The sequence below is a fragment of the Bos mutus genome, chromosome 4 (genome assembly GCF_027580195.1).
Source record: "Bos mutus isolate GX-2022 chromosome 4, NWIPB_WYAK_1.1, whole genome shotgun sequence".
In the NCBI taxonomy this organism is placed as follows: Eukaryota; Metazoa; Chordata; class Mammalia; order Artiodactyla; family Bovidae; genus Bos; species Bos mutus.
Window position 1 is genome coordinate 95,741,196 of NC_091620.1, and position 21,856 is coordinate 95,763,051.

The 21,856-nt window shown below is 35.0% G+C and overlaps 1 protein-coding gene across 2 annotated transcripts in view; it reads left to right on the forward strand.

Annotated features, from left to right (window-relative positions):
- Positions 1-21,856, forward strand: part of DGKB (diacylglycerol kinase beta) — an 869,780-nt gene that overhangs the window by 480,427 nt on the left and 367,497 nt on the right. For both annotated transcript variants that reach the window (XM_070369773.1, XM_070369774.1), the window contains exon 20: positions 10,941-11,005. In XM_070369773.1, the coding sequence (XP_070225874.1) occupies positions 10,941-11,005 (65 nt within the window). The remainder of the gene's footprint in view (positions 1-10,940; positions 11,006-21,856) is intronic.

A 21,856-nucleotide genomic window follows, 5' to 3' on the forward strand; every position in this document is an offset into this window, starting at 1 on the left:
AAGACTTAGAGGTGGAAATGTCTGAAAGGATCTGGAGCATGTTTATAGATGGTAGGACTGAGTTCCAAGAAAAAACTGAATCAATTGAAGGGAACCATATAAAATAACAGAATTATAAGGTTTAAAAGATTAATAATAAATAATAAAAATGTTTTCTATATTAAACATAGCTAGTTAAAAAGACAAAATAATAAAGAATCATATTATGGTAAATACAAAAGTCAGATAAGTATAAAGTATGTATGAGATTAATAAAAATATATCGGACTTAATGTGAAGAAAATTTTGGACCCTACTAAAAATCATATGAGAAAATATAGTAAGCAGAGAAATACATCTTAAAAAATAGCATGTAATATTATAAAACATTCTAATTCTTCCAAAATTATCTATCAAATCAGATCTAATTGCAACACCCAAGGATTTTAGCTGAATATTCATAGCAAGGTAATGTGAATAAAAATGATGTCAAATTTTACCAAATCTTCTAAATAATCATACATTTTTAAAAGAGTTAAGTGAGGAATATGATCCTTGCCCCAAAAATATGAAAATTGATTACAGAATTACAATAATTGAAATAATTTGGTATACTGGTTCAGAGTAACAGAGAAATGCAGAGATGGACATTTATTATATATAAGTGTGTCTTTCAAACAAAGAGGGAAACATGAACTGTTGACAAACTCGTATTAACATAAATAATATGTATTTTGGCAAAAATTCGGCAAAATTTCTGCTTAACTCTTATGCCAAAATAATATGAAATGATTCAGATATTATACTGTAAAATATGAAGTCATAATGTTGCAGGAGGGCGGACCCCTTCCAGGGCCCAAAACTGGGCTCTTGTCTAACACTCGGAAATGAATTGTCCGAGGAGACACATGCGCTGACAAAGCAAGAGATTTTATTGGGAAAGCACGTCCGGGTGGAGAGCAGTAGGGTAAGGGAACCCAGGTGAACTGCTCTGCCGCGTGGCTCTCGCAGTCTCGGGCTTTATGGTGATGGGATTAGTTTCCTGTGGTCTTTGGCCAATCATTCTAATTCAGAGTCTTTCCTGGTGGTGCACTCATCTCTCAGCGAAGATGGATGCTAGTGAGAGGGATTCGGGGAAGTGGACAGACATGTGGTGTTTCCTTTAGACCTTTCCTGAACTCTTCTGGTTGGTGGTGGCTTATTAGTTCCGTATTCCTTATCAGGATCTCTTGTCATAAAACTCATGCAAATGGTTACTGTGGTGCCTGGCTAGGTTGGGAGGTTTCAATCAGTGTGCTTCCCCTAACAATAATGGCAAGATATACAAAAAGTAGTATTATTCCTAAATTGGAGAAAAGAAAGAGATTTCTAAGCATGACTCAAAACTCAGAAAATGTTGATATAACTGAAATATAGTTTAAACTCTACAAGGTAAAAAGTAAAAAAACAGACTTGTGAAATATTTGCAATGCATGACTTTTTCTATACTAGTGAAAAGAGTATGAAATGCCTGCATTCTAAAGATATTTCTTGTATTCAATTGTTAATTCTACAGCCCTTTCTCATAAGGTCTGGGATGATTAAAAGTTCTGTAATCCTATTTCCTAATTTGTAATGCTAGATAACAATAGTTAGCTCATAAAATTTTTTATGGGATTAAATTAAATACTACATATAAAGCTTTTAAAACAGTGCTTCAGTAGTTCAGTTCAGTTCAGTTCAGTTGCTGAGTCATGTCCGACTCTTTGCGACCCCATGAATTACAGCACGCCAGGCTTCCCTGTCCATCACCATCGCCCGGAGTTCACTCAGACTCACGTCCATCGAGTCAGTGATGCCATCCAGCCATCTCATCCTCTGTCGTCCCCTTCTACTCCTGCCGCCAATCCCTCCCAGCATCAGAGTCTTGTCCAATGGTCAACTCTTCGCATGAGGTGGCCAATGTACTGGAGTTTCAGCTTTAGCATCATTCCTTCCAAAGATTTCCCAGGGCTGATCTCCTTCAGAATGGACTGGTTGGATCTCCTTGCAGTCTGAGGGACTCTCAAAAGTCTTCTCCAACACCACAGTTCAAAAGCATCAATTCTTCAGGGCTCAGCTTTCTTCACAGTCCAACTCTCACATCCATGCATGACCACTGGAAAAACCAAAGCCTTGACTAGACGGACTTTGTTGGCAAAGTAACGTCTCTGCTTTTGAATATGCTATCTAGGTTGTTCATAACTTTCCTTCCAAGGAGTAAGCGTCTTTTAATTTCATGGCTGCAGTCACCATCTGTAGTGATTTTGGAGCCCAGAAAAATAAAGTTGGCCACTGTTTCCACTGTTTCCCCATCTATTTGCCATGAAGTGATGGGACCCGATGCCATGATCTTTGTTTTCTGAATGTTGAGCTTTAAGCCAACTTTTTCACTCTCCACTTTCACTTTCATCAAGAGGCTTTTGAGTTCCTCTTCACTTTCTGCCATAAGGGTGGTGTCATCTGCATATCTGAGGTTACTGATATTTCTCCCGGCAATCTTGATCCAGCTTGTGCTTCTTCCAGCCCGACGTTTCTCATGATGTACTCTGCATATAAGTTAAATAAGTAGGGTGGCAATATACAGCCTTGACGTACTCCTTTTCCTATTTGGAACCAGTCTGTTGTTCCATGTCCAGTTCTAACTGTTGCTTCATGACCTGCATACAAATTTCTCGAGAGGCAGGTCAGGTGGCCTGGTATTCCCATCTCTTTCAGAATTTTCCACAGTTTATTGTGATCCACACAGTCAAAGGCTTTGGCATAGTCAATAAAGCAGAAATAGATGCTTTTCTGGAACTCTCTTGCTTTTTCCATGATCCATCGGTTGTTGGCAATATGATCTCTGGTTCCTCTGCCTTTCTAAAACCAGCTTGATCATCTGGAAGTTCACGGTTTGTGTATTGCTGAAGCCGGGCTTGAAGAATTTTGAGCATTACTTTACTAGCGTGTGAGATGAGTGCAATTGTGTGGTAGTTTGAACATTCTTTGGCATTGCCTTTCTTTGGGATTGGAATGAAAACTTACCTTTTCCAGTCCTGTGGCTACTGCTGAGTTTTCCAAATTTGCTGGCATATTGAGTGTAGCACTTTCAAAGAATCATCTTTCAAGATTTGAAATAGCTCAACTGGAATTCCATCACCTCCACTAGCTTTGTTCGTAGTGATGCTTTCTAAGGCACACTTGACTTCACATTTCAGGATGTCTGGCTCTAGGTCACTGATCACACCATCGTGATTATTTTGGTCATGAAGATCTTTTTTGTACAGTTCTTCTGTGTATTCTTGCCACCTCTTCTTAATATCTTCTGCTTCTGTTAGGTCCATACTATTTCTGTCCTTTATCCAGCCCATCTTTGCATGAAATGTTCCCTTGGTATCTCTAATTTTCTTGAAGAGATCTCTAGTCTTTCCCATTCTATTGTTTTCCTCTATTTCTTTGCATTGATCACTGAGGAAGGCTTTCTTATCTCTTCTTGCTATTCTTTGGAATCTGCATTCAGATGCTTGTATCTTTCCTTTTCTCCTTTGCTTTTCACTTCTCTTCTTTTCACAGCTATTTGTAAGGCCTCCCCAGACAGCCATTTTGCTTTTTTGCATTTCTTTCCCATGGGAATGGTCTTAATCCCTGTCTCCTGTACAATGTCATGAACCTCATTCCATAGTTCATCAGGCCCTGTATCTATCAGATCTAGGCCCTTAAATCTATTTCTCACTTCCACTGTATAATTGTAAGGGATTTGATTTAGGTCATACCTGAATGGTCTAGTGGTTTTCCCTACTTTCTTTAATTTTAGTCTGAATTAGGCAATAAGGAGTTCATGATCTGAGCCACAGTCAGCTCTTAGTCTTGTTTTTGTTAACTGTATAAAGCTTCTCCATCTTTGGCTGCAAAGAATATAATCAATATGATTTCAATGTTGATCATCTGGTGATGTCCATATGTAGGGTCTTCTCTTGTGTTTTTGGAAGAGGGTGTTTGCTATGACCAGTGCATTTTCTTGCCAAAACTCAATTAGCCTTTGCCCTGCTTCATTCTGTACTCAAAGGCCAAATTTGCCTGTTACTCCAGGTATCTCTTGACTTCCTACTTTTGCATTCCAGTCCCCTATAATGAAAAGGACATCTTTTTTGGGTGTTAGTTCTAAACGGGCTTGTAGGTCTTCATAGAACAGTTCAACTTCAACTTCTTCAGCATTACTGGTTAGGGCATAGACTTGAATCACTGTGATATTGAATGGTTTGCCTTGGAAATGAACAGAGATCATTCTTTCGTTTTTGAGATTTCATCCAAGTGCTGCACATCAGACTCTTTTGTTGACCATGATGGCTACTCCATTTCTTCTGAGGGATTCCTGCCCACAGTAGTAGATGTAATGGTCATCTGAGTTAAATTCACCCATTCCAGTCCATTTTAGTTTTCTGATTCCTAGAATGTCAACGTTCACTCTTGCCATCTCTTGTTTGACCACTTCCAATTTGCCTTGATTCATGGACCTGACATTCCAGGTTCCTATGCAATATTGCTCTTTACAGCAACCGACCTTGCTTCTATTACCAGTCACATCCACAACTGGGTATTCTTTTTGCTTGGCTCCATCCCTTCATTCTTTCTGGAGTTATTTCTCCACTGATCTCCAGTAGCATATTGGGGTCAGCATACTGCTGACCTGGGGAGTTCCTCTTTCAGTATCCTATCATTTTGCCTTTTCATACTGTTCATGGGGTTCTCAAGGCAAGAATACTGAAGTGGTTTGTCCTTCCCTTCTCCAGTGGACTACATTCTGTCAGTAGTAGTAAATATTTAAGTACTATTTCCTCACTATGGTTATTAACATAAATAGTTTCTTAATGTACATAGACAAAATGGATAACATACTTAAGTAGGTAGTCCACAAATGAATAAATATGAACAAAATCATATGAAAAGATCATCAACTTCAATCAACAATGACAAAGCTTTATTTAAACAATTGTGTCAATACTTTTTAGCCCATCAAATTCAGAAGTTGATAAACTTAATGATGACTAGTCATGTTAGACACTGTTAGTGGGAATGTGTTAACATTTTAGAGAGTAATTTTTCACTACACAATAAAACATAATACTTACCTACACTTTCAGCCAGGAATTCCACTTCTGAGTATTTGTTGTAAATATATATTCACAGAGATGCATGGAGGTTGTATAGAATTTGGTAACAAAACATTATATATTAATTTTGGTAGCAAAATAGTAAACCTAAACCACTACAAAAAGGAGATAGCTGCATAAATAATAGCACATCTATTAAGGGCAATAGGCTACAGGCATTAAAAACATTAGGAAAATTCCTGTTTCCTGGATATGTATATGCTTTATTGATAAGTGAAAAAAAATCCAAGTTTCAGCACAGTTCGTATGTCTATTTTTGTAAATATACAGTTGTGCATATGTATTTTCATACATTTATGATTTTTAGATAGGCTGTTTTCAAAATGATGCATAGAAAGGACCTCGGTTATTATCTCTCAGAATTAAAATTGGGGAAAAGTGGGTCTTTCACATTTCATATACTTTTATATACATTGAATTTTTAAATATTGCTTTTATTTAAAGTATATTGGCTTCCCTGGTGGCTCAGATGGTAAAGAATCTGCCTGCCATGCAAGAGACCCAGGTTCAATACCTGGGTCGGGAAGATCCCTTGGAAAAGAGAATGGCTACCCACTCCAATATTCTTGCCTGGATAATTCCATGGACAGAAGAGCCCGGCAGGCTACAGTACATGGGATTGCAAAGAGTTGGACATGACTGAGCAACTAATTAACTAATACTACATATCAGTCCCTGGGTCTGAAAGTTCCCCTAGAGGAGGGCATGGCAACCCATTCCAGTATTCTTGCCTGGAGAATCCCATGGACAGAGGAACCTCCAGGGCTACAGTCCATAGGGTCACAAAGAGTTGGACAGACTGAAGCAACTAACAATTTTACTTCACTTTAACAACAACAAAAAAAAAGAGATCATAATCAATTTGAGAGCTCTAGTTCTTTATAAAGAGATACCCTAAGATATTCTCTGAATATCTTTTGAAGGAATTAAAAAAAAAAAATCCTTTGAAATCCCTGAGGCTGTGCATGGGATGAGTGTTGAGTTGAATGCACAAAGTGCTCATTGCTCTTTTGTAATTGTTGAATATAGCAAAGCTGAGAAGATATCTAAAAGCTGTGAGAATGAATGAATTGTGATAAAGCTGGAAGCATTTATTAAATCTGTACCAGAACTTTGAAATCCTATAATTTTGCCAGAATTGACAGACCCTTGTACTGAAGCAGATAGTGTGATTCAATAAGGGTTAACGCTCTAAAACAGAATACTGTTTCTTAGGAGGGTAAAATTTAAAAAGTCTATCAAGACTGGCTGTAGATGTGGAGTGTGGGTAAAGATGTCGAGTAACTGGAATTCACATACTTTACTAGTAGGAATGCAAAATAGTACAAGTACTTTGAAAAATAAGGTGATGTTTTTATTTTATATAAAGTTAAATATACTCATACCATCGAACACAGCAGTCTCATTCCTAACTTTTTACACAAAGGACATAATCACACATGTGTACAAAAAGAATTGTGCTCAAAAGATCATAGCACTTTTATGCATAAAAGCCAAATGTCAGCAATTAATGAATAAACAAACAGCTTGTGGTATACTTATTTAATAGAATACTACTTAGCAATTAAAAGGGACAAACCCCTGACATTGGAACAAATGACTGAATCTGAAAGACATTATAGTAAATGAAAGAAGCCAGACATGAGAGTACTTTTAATTTCCATTTACAGGAAGTATTAGAAAAGACAAACTATAAAGACAGCAAATCAGTGGTTTGTATATGTATATATGTATGAAAGTACATAAATGCAAAGGGCCTTATGGAACTTTTGGGGTGATGGAAATTTTGTGTATCGTGATTGTTGACAGTAGTTATTAAAACCTTCCTCAAGACATTTAATTGTACACTTAAAACTGGTAAACTTTATTATATGTAAATAATGCATCAAAATTTCATTTGAAAATCTTTGAAAAATATTCAAAAAATAACAAATGGAACATCACACATTTCAGCTCTTGAAGCTCTTGAAGAAATCACAGTTATTAAAGAAAAAAAAAAATTCACACACAGGAAGTCATTTATTCATCCAAAACTAAGGAGGAACTGAACTACTTCAGGAAATCAATGAAAATTCATCTAGTATACAAAGTTTAATTTTAAATTCTATGGTTGCATTTGGAATAACTCTTGATAATATCCATTTGTCATTCATTAGATTTATATTCTATCCTAAACTGTAATGGAATTGAGAAAATGTTTAATTTGCTATAATATTCAGAAATAAAGTATTTGTCAAATTTTGTAAAAATAATTGTCAGAGAAATATTCTTTAAATGAATTAAAAATATAGTACCTATGATAATATTTGGGTAAGTATATTTTACATCTCAAGTAAAAGATTAGTATTGATAATGTCCTCTTCTTAGTAGAGTTTGCTGTTTATAGATATCTCAGAAATTTTGTTTGCTCTATTTAAAATGTTATAACCTACAGAAAATAATCAACTTTTTCATAACTTAAAATGCAACTTTGGAGATTTAGGGTAACTTCATTTAAAAAAAAAAAATAAGCTCTCATAGGAAAAGAAAAAAATTAGTCTTTAGAAAAATACCAGTACAGAGTATTAAAGGTAGATATGGCTAAGAAGCTAATTCTTTGATATATTTGTATGCATGTGTATATATATTTATATGTATATACATATTTATATATGTATGCATATATATGCACACACATACGTACATATTTACATATATATATAAATTATAAAGTACTACACAAAATACTCTGCTTTGAAAATCAACCTAATGAGATTTAATTTTTTTGCTTTAAAAAATGAATAAGTTTTATTTCCTCTATCTGGTTTTATTTTTTAAATTAAGATGAAATTTTTTTAAAATTCAGGAAATAATAAAACCAAATTGAGAGTCAGTAAATATATCTTTCAAAATTATCAAATTCAACTATTTTTTAGCATTCTCCTTAACTTTCAGTAACATTCTAATGTGGGTATAGAATATATGAATACCCTAGTTATACAGAAGACTATTGCAATTGCTATACAAAATAATCGAAAAATATCTCACCACAGTACTTTTATAAAGGGGTATTAGTATCTTCTTGTAAAGATAAGAAAACCGTGACTCATGGTAAATAAGTAATTTGCTCAAAGTAACAAGTCTTGAAAGTGAAAGTCTGTCTGAACTCAACATTTAACCATTCCAGGATATGAAAGAGATGCCAGTTTAGGTTTTGTTTCCTAAAACCTGCAATATAGAGAGCCTGAAAGGGCAAAGTTCATGTAAAAAACCAACATTGTGTGTGTGTGCACACTCAGTAGTGTTCAGCTCTTTTGTGAACCCATGGACTTTAGCCCATCTGGCTCTTCTGTCCATGGAATTTTCCAAATAAGAATACTGAAGTGAGTGCTATTTCCTCCTCTGGGGAATCTTCCTGACCCAGGGATGAGACCCATGTTTCTTACATCTCCTGCATTGGCAGGCAGGTTCTTTACCACTGCGCCACTTGGGAAGCCTGTGTTTTATTATTTAGTTCTTAGAGAACCTTTAGTGTCCCTGAAATATGGCTGCTGGGTAAGTTTGCAGGGTTTGGCAGTTCTCTTTGAAGCCTCTTGGGGTTATGCCAAAGGGACAGGGTCCCATGGGAATTTAGTCTGAGTTTTCATCCAAATGAACACCTGCTGTCATTGTTCCTTATCCATCCTTTACTCAGCAATGCCAGCTCTCTCTTTGTGGTGGGACCCATTCAACACAAGGAAAAGGCATGCCAGTGTTCTTCACTAGCTTTTATTTCCCCCGTCTCTTTCCTACATGATTCATTGCCTGAGTGTCTTGGAAATAGAGGAGCTAAGTCGAAGTTTGTCTTTGGCTGTGTGTTGTTCTGTATTTCTAGGAATTTAGTCAGTTATAGTCCAGTCTACATAAATGGTCTTTTGATCTGATCCTCTCCTTTCTCTTCTCTTCTTCTCCCTCCCTCCCTCCCTCCATCTGTCCTATTTATGTTGTTTTGGAAAGGAAGAGATCTATTATTGCAAAAATATATGCTTATGAAGCAATCTACTTTTAAAAGTTTCACTTCTATAACTTAGAAGCAAATAATTCAAGCAGAGGTAAATTCACTGATCATATCCCTGTGGATAACTAATATTGACCATTCATTCTTAGTACTCGATTCATGTTTCTTTAGTTTTGTTTAAATAGTCTATTGGATGAAGGCATTTAACTACATAATAAGGTATTCCAAATCGATTTTGAACCAGATTAGGGATAAAATCAAAATAAATGATTTTTAAAAATTAATTAATGATAACGCTGTATAATACACCAATAATAGCCCAACTCAGATTTTTCCTATAATTTCATACCATAGCAACAGAACTTTGCTTTATTTAAAATGTATTTTTATGAGTTATTAGTGAAAAATTTTTTTCAAAGCTACTGGACTAATAAGAGTGAACACCTTGATATCCATACTTGGCAAACCAGGAAATTGACCATGTGTGTATAACAAAATTATATCAGAATATCAAAACATAGAATTTTTCGATAACTTTTATTTTACAAGTGTTGTTTCACTACATATCTGTCTATACCTTCGTGTCCTTTACCCTTGTGGATTAATTCAATTACTCAACAATTTTTAGAGGATAAAATATACAAAAACATTTAGAGTTCTATCACATCTCTATCTTGGGGGAAAGCAGCACTCTGTCTGCCATCTGCAGAGGGCATTGGTCCCTCTCTTGTGGCTAATGCTTTGTTATGCATGAGTAAGCACATTAGCCTTTTCATTTCATTCATTAGACTTTTAATCCTTGATTAGTGTTTTCAGGATTCTTTCAAATACACAGCTTCTTTATTTCCTTTGTGTTTGGTTTTTCTTTTTCTTTTATCCCTACTAGGAAACAAAATTAACAGTTATTCGCTAAAATTGCCCCATTTCTTCTGAGATGACTGGTAAATATATTAGTTTCTCATTGGAGTGATTAATCATGTGTTGATGAAGAAAGGGAAAATATCTCCTTGCTTAGAATAATAGAGACAACTATTAAAAGTCAGAAAGAACAGCAAGTTGAGAAGCATGAATCACAATATTCCACCAGTCTCACATATTGTGTGATTCTGTGTCATAGAAATTCTGAATGCATTTCCTAAATGGAAGAAACATCCATTAGGGTGTGGAACTGGTATATTTGGGATCTCAGAGTTTAGATACACTTGTCACCAATTTTCCAAAAGTAAATTTCCCCTTTGTTATTTTTCTCTGGTAATCAAGATAAGTCTGAAAGTAGCTTGTGGAATGAGCAGTTAATAACTACACATCCAGTACACTCTTAACAAACTTTGAAGTCATGTTTCAAACTTACCTGTACCAGATAAAAACGTTCACATTATATTTTTTACCATAATTAATCTCAAAAGATGAGGAGACTAAGAGCTTCTGCACTCGATCATTTCTCCACTTACACCATCTTTCTAGCTTTTGTATAACAAGAATTTTAAATATTTTTTGGCATTTATGTACATATGAACTATTTTAAACATTCTTTAAGCATAGACCAAAAGCATGTACAGGAGGTGTATGCATTATATAGAAATTAATTCCTTGAAGTAAATATGAAAAGTAACCAACAGTGACTAATTCATACTTGTACAGAATTTACGTGTATTACTCGTTTCTGCCTAATTACACAATATCTTCTTGACAATGGTATTTTTTAGGAAAGGTTAATTTAAACTATTATTCTTTAATTTTTTCTCTTTTAATTGTTTCCACAAGATATTAGGATCATAAACTGTCCTGTCTTTTGTTTCTCTTTCTCTCCTTAGGATGCTTCCATTGCACACAGATTCCATATCATGAGAGAGAAACACCCAGAAAAATTCAATAGTAGGTAAGATGAAAAAATGATTCATTGTAATTATGGTTGCTGTTGATGGACTGTGTCATAAAAAGGGTCACTGTATGATATAAAGCATTTAACATGTGAATGACTGAATAGGGCTTGCCATGTGTATAAGTATTAAGACATAAATGTAAACATATTTAATTTTCCTTGCTAAATTTTAGGGAGGTTATAAGGGGGAATACAATGTGGTCATCTTTGGTCCATTTTCATACTGAGAAGACAGATATCAAGTATAAGGTGAAGGTAGTTATTAGGATACACTGGAAGCCTTTACGTGGCCCAGTATGTGAGGGGTGATCATCCTAAATCTGAAGGAGAATCACGCGGCTCTGGTTTGGTCATGCTGAGTAACTGTACATTCCACAGGTATCATATAAGACCTCTAATTTTTGTACCATCAGTCCTGTATTGGCTTCAGCTAAATGGAAAATTAACCAGAGAAATATAAGTGCTGACAAAAACTACTGTTAAAGACTTTCTCTTCAGAGCAAAAGCCCTTGAAAGCCAAAATTAGTTTTGCTGCTATAACAATACACAGACATTATTTCCTCAGAAATGTAGATACTGACTTTTGCTGATATTCAGGGAAATTGAGAAAGATGGGCTTTGTTATCTTCCCCATTTCTAGAAGGAAATATGGCCATCTCCACCCCACTACCCAGGAAATTTTGGGCAAAAGTGTATTTTGTTTAATTATACCCATTTCTACTCTGTTCATTTCACAGTTACAAAATAATAGTCAACATTTATATATACATATTTAACTGATTTATATATTAATGTTCAAAGTCAAAGGCCCTGGCATCTCTCTATTTGGCTAGGTTGACATTATAACATGAGTGTTATAGAACACTTACAAGTACTGAAAATTCTTCTGTTTATTTCAGTTTTGTTATACACCAGGAGATTGACATACTTTTCTTCCATGTGATTCCATAATACATGAATGTATTTTAAATCTATTTTAGATGTTTTAACAATAGACTTTAGTGTACTACTTTATATAAGAATTATCATATTAAATAGTTTCATGCAAGATCCTATCTAATTTTTCATTATATTGATCTATATTAAATGTTTTAGCAAGACACATGAAAATGTATTTCTAAAATGTACCCCAAGTATCACCTTGAGATCTTCCTACCCTACAGATGATAAATCATGATGCTATGGTTTACTTTTTCTTTCATAGTTCAAGTATCTTGATTTTGTCTTAAGGAAAATGGAAAAAAAGTATATAATAAATATGTATATGTGCATATAATATCTTTAGAAAGATTTGCAAAAATCTTTTAACTTTGGTTTCTTCTGGAAAAGGGAAAGAAGTGGATGGGATGGATACTGAATTTTTATTGCAGTATTTTAATTTTATGCCATCTATATTACAAAATTAAGTCAAAGTAACTTCTTTAAAACTTTACACCATTTTTCTTTATATCTAGAATATACATTTTCATTTTACAAGATTTAATTTTATTTCATGAAATTTATGTAAAAATGATGTAATAATAAAATTACATTTACTTTGTAAGTATTTTAGCACTTGATGATCCACCTTGAATGTACTGGAAACGAACACATTTGTTAAAGCACATAAAGCCATATTATAGAATCAACTATCTTATGCTTACCCCAGTGCCATTCTATGAGTCTTTCATGTGTTGATATTCATATATTAAAATAGGTTTCAAGCCAAAAAGATGCTACTTGAGAAATGCTGCATGCAGTGCACCCCTTTAGGAGTTTTACAATTTAAAAGCCCATCTATGCATTAAAATATGCTTAAGGGGGAAAATTTTTGTTCCAAACTTATTCAACAGAGATAGGATGAGGAGAGAGTGGAGAAAACCAGAGAAACAGAAAGAGAGACATGTGCACTGGGGAGGGAGAAAGGAGAAGAGTACAGAGCAGTGTATCGATATATTTATGAGATGCTCGTTTGATGGCCTTTATTAGAATGCCAGTATTTATAATGCTCCTTCGAAGCTAATCAATTCTGTTCTCCAGAATAGTTTTAATTATTTTAATAATGAAGACTTCTATTATTCATATATGTCTATTTAAGTTTTTTATTATTAACTGCAGTACTAATCTATGACATTGCTCACTGCCTAACATGTGGTTAGATATCATTGACTACAATGTGCTTATGTATCCCAAGTTTAGAAGATGTAAAACTGCATCTTACTGAAGCGTAAGTGTAAATTTACGTCAAAAGTAACTCTCGCTTAAATAAAGGGAGTATTTCATTTGGAACGGTAATAACATAGAAAATCCCTTCTATATTGACACAGCTCACACGTTTCTAGTATGAGTTCAAAGATTGCCAGCTATATCAGTAGTTGCTCAGTGAATTATCGCTGACTATTTTTTTAAGGTAACAGTCAGCCCTAAAATTATATACATTACCAAGTTAACTATCCATATGTATTGACTCTGAACTTTTGTAGATTGCCTTCACTCAGTGTTATGAGCATTTAGGTAATTCCCCACACTACAATGCAGCATATTCAGAATATGAAAATTTTCTAATAAATTTATATGAAGAGGAAGGCCAGATAGTGTGCACAAGCACTTCCATACTCACAAGGACAACTTTCTAGATTTCAACATCGATACAGGCTCAGCTATGGCACTTTCGTATTTTCAGGAATTTGCAAATGGATTTTTTTAAGTATTCCTAATAATGGTGTTTCAGATCAGATCTCTTGTCACAATAAATCATACGCCATTAATATTATCCTCTAGCATGCTCACCTTGAAATTCATTTATATTTTAAAGAACATGATGTTTCTAACATTATCTTAAGGAAATCAATTACCAAAATATATAGTTCTGTTCTCTATGCTTCTTACGACAGAAATTGAAAGAACTGGGAAAGATAATGATTTTTCTGGTGGTGCTTAAGCAAGTGCTAGTTGAGAGGTTTATATCATATTTTTTTCCAAAATTTCTACATAAATCTATGTTAACTGTTAAAAGGAATGTGCTTTTCAACTTTCTAAACTTTAAGATAGTCTTTAATCAAACTGAATTTAAATAAATATTTCTGTTCTCTTGAAGTGTCTGTGCTACTATGTCTTATGCTCATAATTCAAATTCATTATACCTTTCCCAATTTATTTAGAAGAAGCATTTTAAGTTTTTGCTTTTCCTAAAAAAATTAACTGCACATAAACACATTAAAATATATATTAACATAATTATGAAGGGTTATAATAATTTGGAGAAAATGGTTGAATTCTATGTATAAATCTGTGTAAAATTAACAAGGACTTATAAGTAATATGCAAAATGCAGCTAACTATAGAAAAAGCCTTAGTGACTTGCAGAAACTTCTTAATAATGTAGTCATAACTTGTTTTTAGAGTACAAATTCCAATTCTTAACATACAACACTTAATGCACCTGCTATCAAACACCGAGGGCTAGCAGTGCTCCACAAAGATGCTGTTTCATTATATCATGTTGATCACTTAAAAGTATCTCATCTCTAACTCTCTGAATGAAACAAAGATCATTTTCTTAGTCCCCTGTTCAAAGGTATGAGCCTTATTTCTGTCCTACTTTCTGCTGTTTTATGAAGAAATCTGTAAATAGAAAACTTAAATTGGTATGTAAATTTTAATAATGCATTTTAACTAAGAATCTAGGTAATGATATAAGATATGTCAGAGAGCCTTGCCTTCTAAATATGTGAGAAGAAACAAAACTGAAAAATTAGTGTTCCGGACTAATAATTTGATACTACCGTATTAATAAGGGGCTTCCCTCACAGCTCAGTTGGTAGAGAATCTTCCTGAAACGCAGGAGACCCAGGTTCAATTCCTGGGTCAGGAAGATCCCCTGGAGAAGGAATTGGCAACCCACCCCAGTTTCTTTGCCTGGAGAATCCCTTGGACAGAGGAGCCTGGTGGGCTACAGTCCATGTGGTTGCAAGAGTCAGACACGACTTAGAGACTAAGCCACCACCACTATATTAATAAAACCTAATTTTGAAAAGAATTTGTGCTCTGCAGATTGCTCAAAGTAATAGTCAACATGAATTTAGAAGATTTGCCTCTGCCTTTAAGAACACACTTATGCTGTGGAGTGATTCTTGACTTCTTTCCCTGATAATAGGCTTCGGGAGATCATGGAATGAGACTCTTTCTCTCTGGGACTTTAGTATCTATGTAGTGCATGGAATATAATGAGCAGTGAATAGATATTTACTAAATTTATTCATTAAATTATACATTATTAAGTGGTGTATTTGTTTTTGAAATATCTTAATTACTTATTGCCAAGAAAGATAATGGAAAGAAAGTTGAAGTATGCCTACAATGAGTCTTGATTCTAAATAACTTTTCTTTTAGGTACTAAAAGATTTTTCTGTATTCATGTATTTAATATCCCAAGACCTCAGCCAGCAGTGTTAACAAATTTTTACTATATAAATCCCTGAGCACTGTGAATGCTTTACTAATTAATAGCACATGCTTACTTATAGATTTGTTGTAACACTTGTATTATCAACTTTATAGGTTAACAATATGTAATTCTCAGTTATTAATATTACCTTGGGCTTCCCATGTGGTGCTACTGGTAAAGAACCCGTCTGCCAGTGCAGGAGACATAAGAGACATGGGTTTGATACCTGGGTGGGGAAGATCCCCTGGAGGAGGGCATGGCAACCCACTCCAATGTTCTTGCCTGGAGAATCCCCGTGGACAGAGGAGCCTGGCAAGCTAGAATCCATAATGTTGCAAAGAGTCAGATACGACTGAAGTGACTGAGCCAGCACGTACCCTGTGATGGCGTTTAACTAAAGAGTGAATAGAAAAGATCTCTCTGTCTTACCTCTGTGTATACATGTATATACAATAATTGTTTTGCAGTTGTATATCATGTGATATTAAGTAAAAGACAATAAAATTAAATCTTGCCTAAATTATAACAACCTGAAGAGATATTTTACTACACAAATATTTTTTATCAGTCAAAACCAGTCATAATGTATTCTTGTGTGTGTGTGCTCAGTTGATTAGTTGAGTCCAATTCTTTGCTACTTCATTGACTGTAACCCACTAGAGTCCTCTGCATGGAATTTTCCAGGCAAGAATACTGGAATGGGTTGCTATTTCCTTCTCCAGGGGATCATCCTGACCCAGGGATTGAACCCATGTCTCTTTTGTCTCCTGCATTGGCAGCTATGTTCATTAAACACTAGTGCCACCTGGGAAGCCCGATATATTCTTAGAATTCAATAAAATAAATGTTCAAAGCTTCACAAGCAATGTTCAAATTCTGTGTGGCATTGTATTTTAGGCCTTTGACCCCACTTTTGCATCCACCAGTCAAGACAACTTCATTATTGCATAGTGAAACATTTTTTCTATTTAAAAATACAGATTATGTTTCATTGTAAACTTCCACATTTGTAAATGATACCATCTTTTAAAAACCAACTAGGGAAATGACACTATTGATATTAAAATTTTGAATATTTGTCATTTAGTATTTTGAATAAAGCTGTATTCATTAGAATTTTTCACATTGAACAGGGACGTTTTGGACAGAATTATATACCATGAGATTCTCATGACCTAAAGCATTTTTATGTCTTTATTTTCTGTGTACCTAGCCAACTTTGATCTATGTTTAAAAACAAAACGTACTCTTTTTTCATTGGCACTTAGAATGACTACTCAATTGTATCATTTAAATAACACTTCTTTCATTTTTTGTATAAGCATTATTAGGTCAGCTTTTCCAGATGGCTAAACTCTTACCCTCATATAAGACATATTGCATAGTTAAATGGATGGGTATATAAACTATAGATTTATACTTTTGTGCACATATATACACACCTTCCCTGGTGGCTCAGTTGGTAAAGTATCTGCCTGCAATGCAGGAGACCCAGATTCTATCCCTGGGTCAGGAAGATTCCCTGGAAAAGGGAATGACTACCCACTCCAATATTTTTGCCTGGAGAATTCCATGGACAGAGGACCCTGGCAGGCTTATATAGTCCATGGGGATGCAAATGTACATTTGTGTTCCATAGAGTTATTTATTTGTGTACACTTATGCTATATATATTTTCTGAGAGTTTCAGCTTTTCATATCATACATATATTAAGTTTTTCATAATTGTATGTCTTATTGCTGTATTTGTAATACAGAAGTTAAAATAATTTAGTTACTATGCTATCCTATCCGTATAGTTTCATCTGTATGTTGAAACTCATTAAATATGTGTCTGATCTGAGCAGATGGAAATGTAAATGGTTAAGCGAGTTAAAGCCATGTGCCCTCTGACACAAGAGATTCGCTTCCCCTGAATCTTTGTGCATTATTTCCTGGTACCATTAAACTGAAATGCTAACTTTTATATCAGAGTTGTTCAAAACCATGTTTGTAAGATAACTCTTTGGAATAGAGTGAGTGAGAACTGGAGCATGAATCAGGAAGATTCAGTAACCTTTCTTCCATCTTTGCCTCTCATTCTGCCTTTTCTTCATTCTCTCCGGCTTTCTTATTCCTGCTCTCTTCTTTTTTTGTTTGTTTGGTTTGTTTATTTTTGACACTGCAGAGGAGTAACAGAAGGAATAGTGATGGTCTTGAAGTTGGATAAAATATCAGTATCTGCTATTGATTTGGTTGACATTTAATAAGTAGTTCTTTTCATGTGATGGGCAGTGCACCAGATGTTAAATTTTTAAACTCTCTAAGACAAATGAGGAAAATGAATTTGGGGTTATACAAAAACCATAAATGGTTCTAGGTCCTGCAGAAGAATGTAAACTGGGAGAAAAGTCTACATTGTAAGAGTACAGAGGGATATTTTATGGGGCTCCCAAGCTAAGGTGAACATTGAGCTCTAAAGAGTATTGTACAATATATTGCTTATATATTATCTGATTTAGCTGAAGAAGAAACAGTGTTAGTTTCTGTTTGCAAGATACTTTTAGATATTTTATTAATATCATCTCCATGCAAATATTCCAAATTTTTCCTCCTTGATTTTGCCTCTCTATTCTCAGGATTTGTGTTTTTGCTTTACATGAATTTGCAAGTGTTTTATGCAAAACTTTTGACTCACACACAAACACAATTCCTAGGATACCAAATTAAGAAACCAGATTTGTGAAGTAACAGTGGTTAATTCAGAGATGATGTCTAAAAAGTCACAACTGAATAATCCAAGACATAAATAATCAAAGATATAAAGTATTTTCTTACAGGGAAGAATTTAAACTGAAGGCAATTTAAAAAGAATTTCTGCTCATTATTATAGATTCTATGTGTACATGGAATCTTTCAGAAAATAATTATCAAATTGAAACACTAAATTATTTCTTGTTTAAGCTGACAGCATATATATATGTAATATATATAAATGTGTACATATATATATATAATTTCAAGAAGTTATGATAAATGATAAATGATCATGATAAATGATCGATTTTAAGAGAAAAACCAAAGATAAGCCTAGCCATAAGTTGAAGCTGCTGTTTTTTAAGCTCTGAATTGAGGATAGAGCTCTAAGAACGCTGCCCTCAGTTTACCAAGTGTTTTAGTGTTGGAAATACTGAAGCTTCTCTTTCCTTTGTGTTCAGGCCCCTTTCCCGGTTTAGCATTAGTCTAACTGTAACAAGAACCAAATGTGCTCTAGGGGCTGAGGGGATCCACGGCACTAATTAGACAGTGGACAAAAGATTTTGGCAAAAGAGCTTGTAACGCTGACCAGTGTGAAGAACAGAAATTTTTTTCCTTTAGTTGTTCATCGGTAATCTAGAGGCTAGCATTTGTAATTCATTAAGAGTTCAATTCCTACATTCTTTAGTATAGATAAAGTTAGTCCCAGATAAGTTAGTTAATTTGATATGAAGTTTAAATGCCTCATTTATAGTATCCAGATGCTTTAGGATTTATTCCATCAGTAATAACAGTAGAAATATTTGGGGGCTTTCCAAAATAAAATCTATTGATTCCTGTTAAAAATTATCCCTGGCGTGGATCCTTGAGGACCCTTGTTATACCAGTTCTTTATGAGACATATTAAGTGTAAAGTAAGTCTATCTTGAACTCTTTCCAAAGAGGTTAATCACCTCATTATAAGGTAATTTTACCTGGAGAGTAATCCTCCTGCATGGCTAATTGGAACTAATTAGATGCTCTCCATTCCTTCTTGCTCCACCTAAGCATTAGTTACTAATGCTTTTCCTTTTGAAATACATGTTCTTATATGGATATGTTCGGCATTATTTTCTGGCTAAATATAATTAATTCTAAAAGATTAACCTTGAATGGCAGGTACTTTTTTTAAAAAAAAAAAAGGTTTTCTCACATACAGTTTTCTTTGGAGAAAAAGGTGATATTCTCAAATATGCAGCATCTTGAAGTTTGTGTTTTCTGCTTTGTATTTCTATATGACCAGTATTTTCACAAAGTGGGGAATCTAAGTCACCCTCATTATTCTATGTACTAGCCCTAAAATATGAAGAAAAATATTTCCTTTTTAAAAAAATTTTTTTAAATTATTATTATTTTTTTACTTTACAATGTTGTATTGGTTTTGTCATACATCAACATGCATCCGCCACGTGTGTACACCTGTTCCCCATCCTGAACCCCCTCCCACCTCCCTCCCCATACCATCCCTCTGGGTCATCCCAGTGCACCAGCCCCAAGCTTCCTGTATCCTGCATCGAACCTGGACTGGCGATTCATTTCTTATATGATATTATACATGTTTTAATGCCATTCTCCCAAATCATCCCCCTCCCTCTCCCACAGAGTCCAAAAGACTGTTCTATACATCTGTGTCTCTTTTGCTGTCTCACATACAGGGTTGTTGTTACCCTCTTTCTAAATTCCATATATATGTGTTAGTATACTGTATTGGTGTTTTTCTTTCTGGCTTACTTCACTCTGAATAATAGGCTCCAGTTTCATCCACCTCATTAGAACTGATTCAAATGTATTCTTTTTAATGGCTGAGTAATACTCCATTGTGTATATGTACCACAGCTTTCTTATCCATTCATCTGCTGATGGACATCTAGGTTTGAATCTAGAATTGAAAGAGACATGTGTTCCCCAATGTTCATCGCAGCACTGTTTATAATAGCCAGAACATGGAAAAATATTTCCTTAATGGATAAATTTCTGAGGAGACTAAGAAAGTAGAAGTACAAAAAATCTTGACTTATTATGAATTTTTAATTTTAACATCTTAGAAGTTATCTCCCTCTCCACCTCAGCTTCTATCAAGGAAAATAGCAAACATGGTATAACTTTATTGTATTTTTTTAAGATTTTGTTTGGCAAACACTTACAAGGGGCCAAAATACACTAAGAATCGCCAAGGTATTCTCTTTGTTATTGCTCCATAACAAGCTCTTTGCCACCATTCAGTTCAGTTTCTTCCCTTTTCCAATAACATTGTTCCTCTATTGTTGAAGCCCTCCCTAGCAGTATCCTAAGTCTTGTCAGTGTCATCCTGTCTCTTCCAGATTCTTTTCAACCTTCAGTTCCAAGGCAGTTGTCACATGTTTTCTGATTTACTGCCTTTCACTTCCACATATCAAAATCTCTTTCCTTTACTATTGCTAAATAATAAACTACTTGAGGGCTTGGCAATGTAAAACAACCATTTTGTTATATGCATAGCTTCCATGGGTCAGCAGTACAAACAGTATAAAGCAAGGATGGCTTTTCGTTGTTTCACCACATCTTGGTCTTCAGCTGGGAAGACTCACTGGTTGGAAGTGATTTGATGGGATCGTGGCTTCCCTGGTGGCTAAGCAGTAAAGAATCCACCTGCCAATGCAGGAAACACAGGTTTGGTCCCTCACTTGGAAAGATCCCCTGGCAGAGGAAATGGCAACCCACTCCAGTATTCTTGCCTGGAAGATCCCATGGACAGAGGAGCCTAGTAGGCAGCAGTCCATGGGGTCACAAAGAGTCGGATGCGACTTAGCAACTAAACAATGGTGGGTGATGCCGGTTGTTGGCTGAGACCTTATCTGAAGCATTTACTAGTCAGTGTTCTCCATAGAAACAGAACCAGTATATGGTATCAACCATATGACTGTAGTGACTGAAAAGTCCCAGAATTTACCTTCTGCAGTCTGGAGACCCAGGAGAACAGTGGTGTAATTCAGTCTGAGCCAAAGGCTCAGAGGAGCAGATGGTGATAATCTCAGTTTGAAGGCCAGAGAAGATGAGATAAAATGTCCCGGTTCAGTCAGTGAGGCAGGGGGAAGAGGGCAAATTCCTTTTCCTTTGCCTTTTATTCTATTCAGGTCCTTCACAGTATGGAGAGTGCCTACCCACAATGGGGAGAATACCTTACTTTACTGAGTCCACCAATTCAAATGCTAGTCTCATCCAGAAACACTATCACAAACACACCCAGACATGATGTTTAATTGCAGCACCCTGTGACCAAATTATCACATAAAATTAACTATCAATGACCTACAAATGACTTCTCCCTGTGGCCTGGGCATTTTCAGAGTCTGGTGGTCTAGGACACCAGCAGCTCAGGCCTCCAAAAGTTAGTGTCCTGAGAAGACAGGGAAACGCTGTATCACTTAGTATTGGAAGTCACAGAGTTTCATGTTCACTGTACTTTTTATTGATTGAAATATTCAAAGGCTTAGTCAGATTCAAAGGGAGGGGACACTGATATCTTTCCAGAGGAATACTGAGATATGTTCTGTAACCTTCACAGAAGGGATTCAATGATGTAGAATACTAAAGTCTTGTTTCAAAGCAGCTTAGAGTTTAATGGGAAAAATATCACAAAATACCACTTAATAGAAGCTAGTATTTAT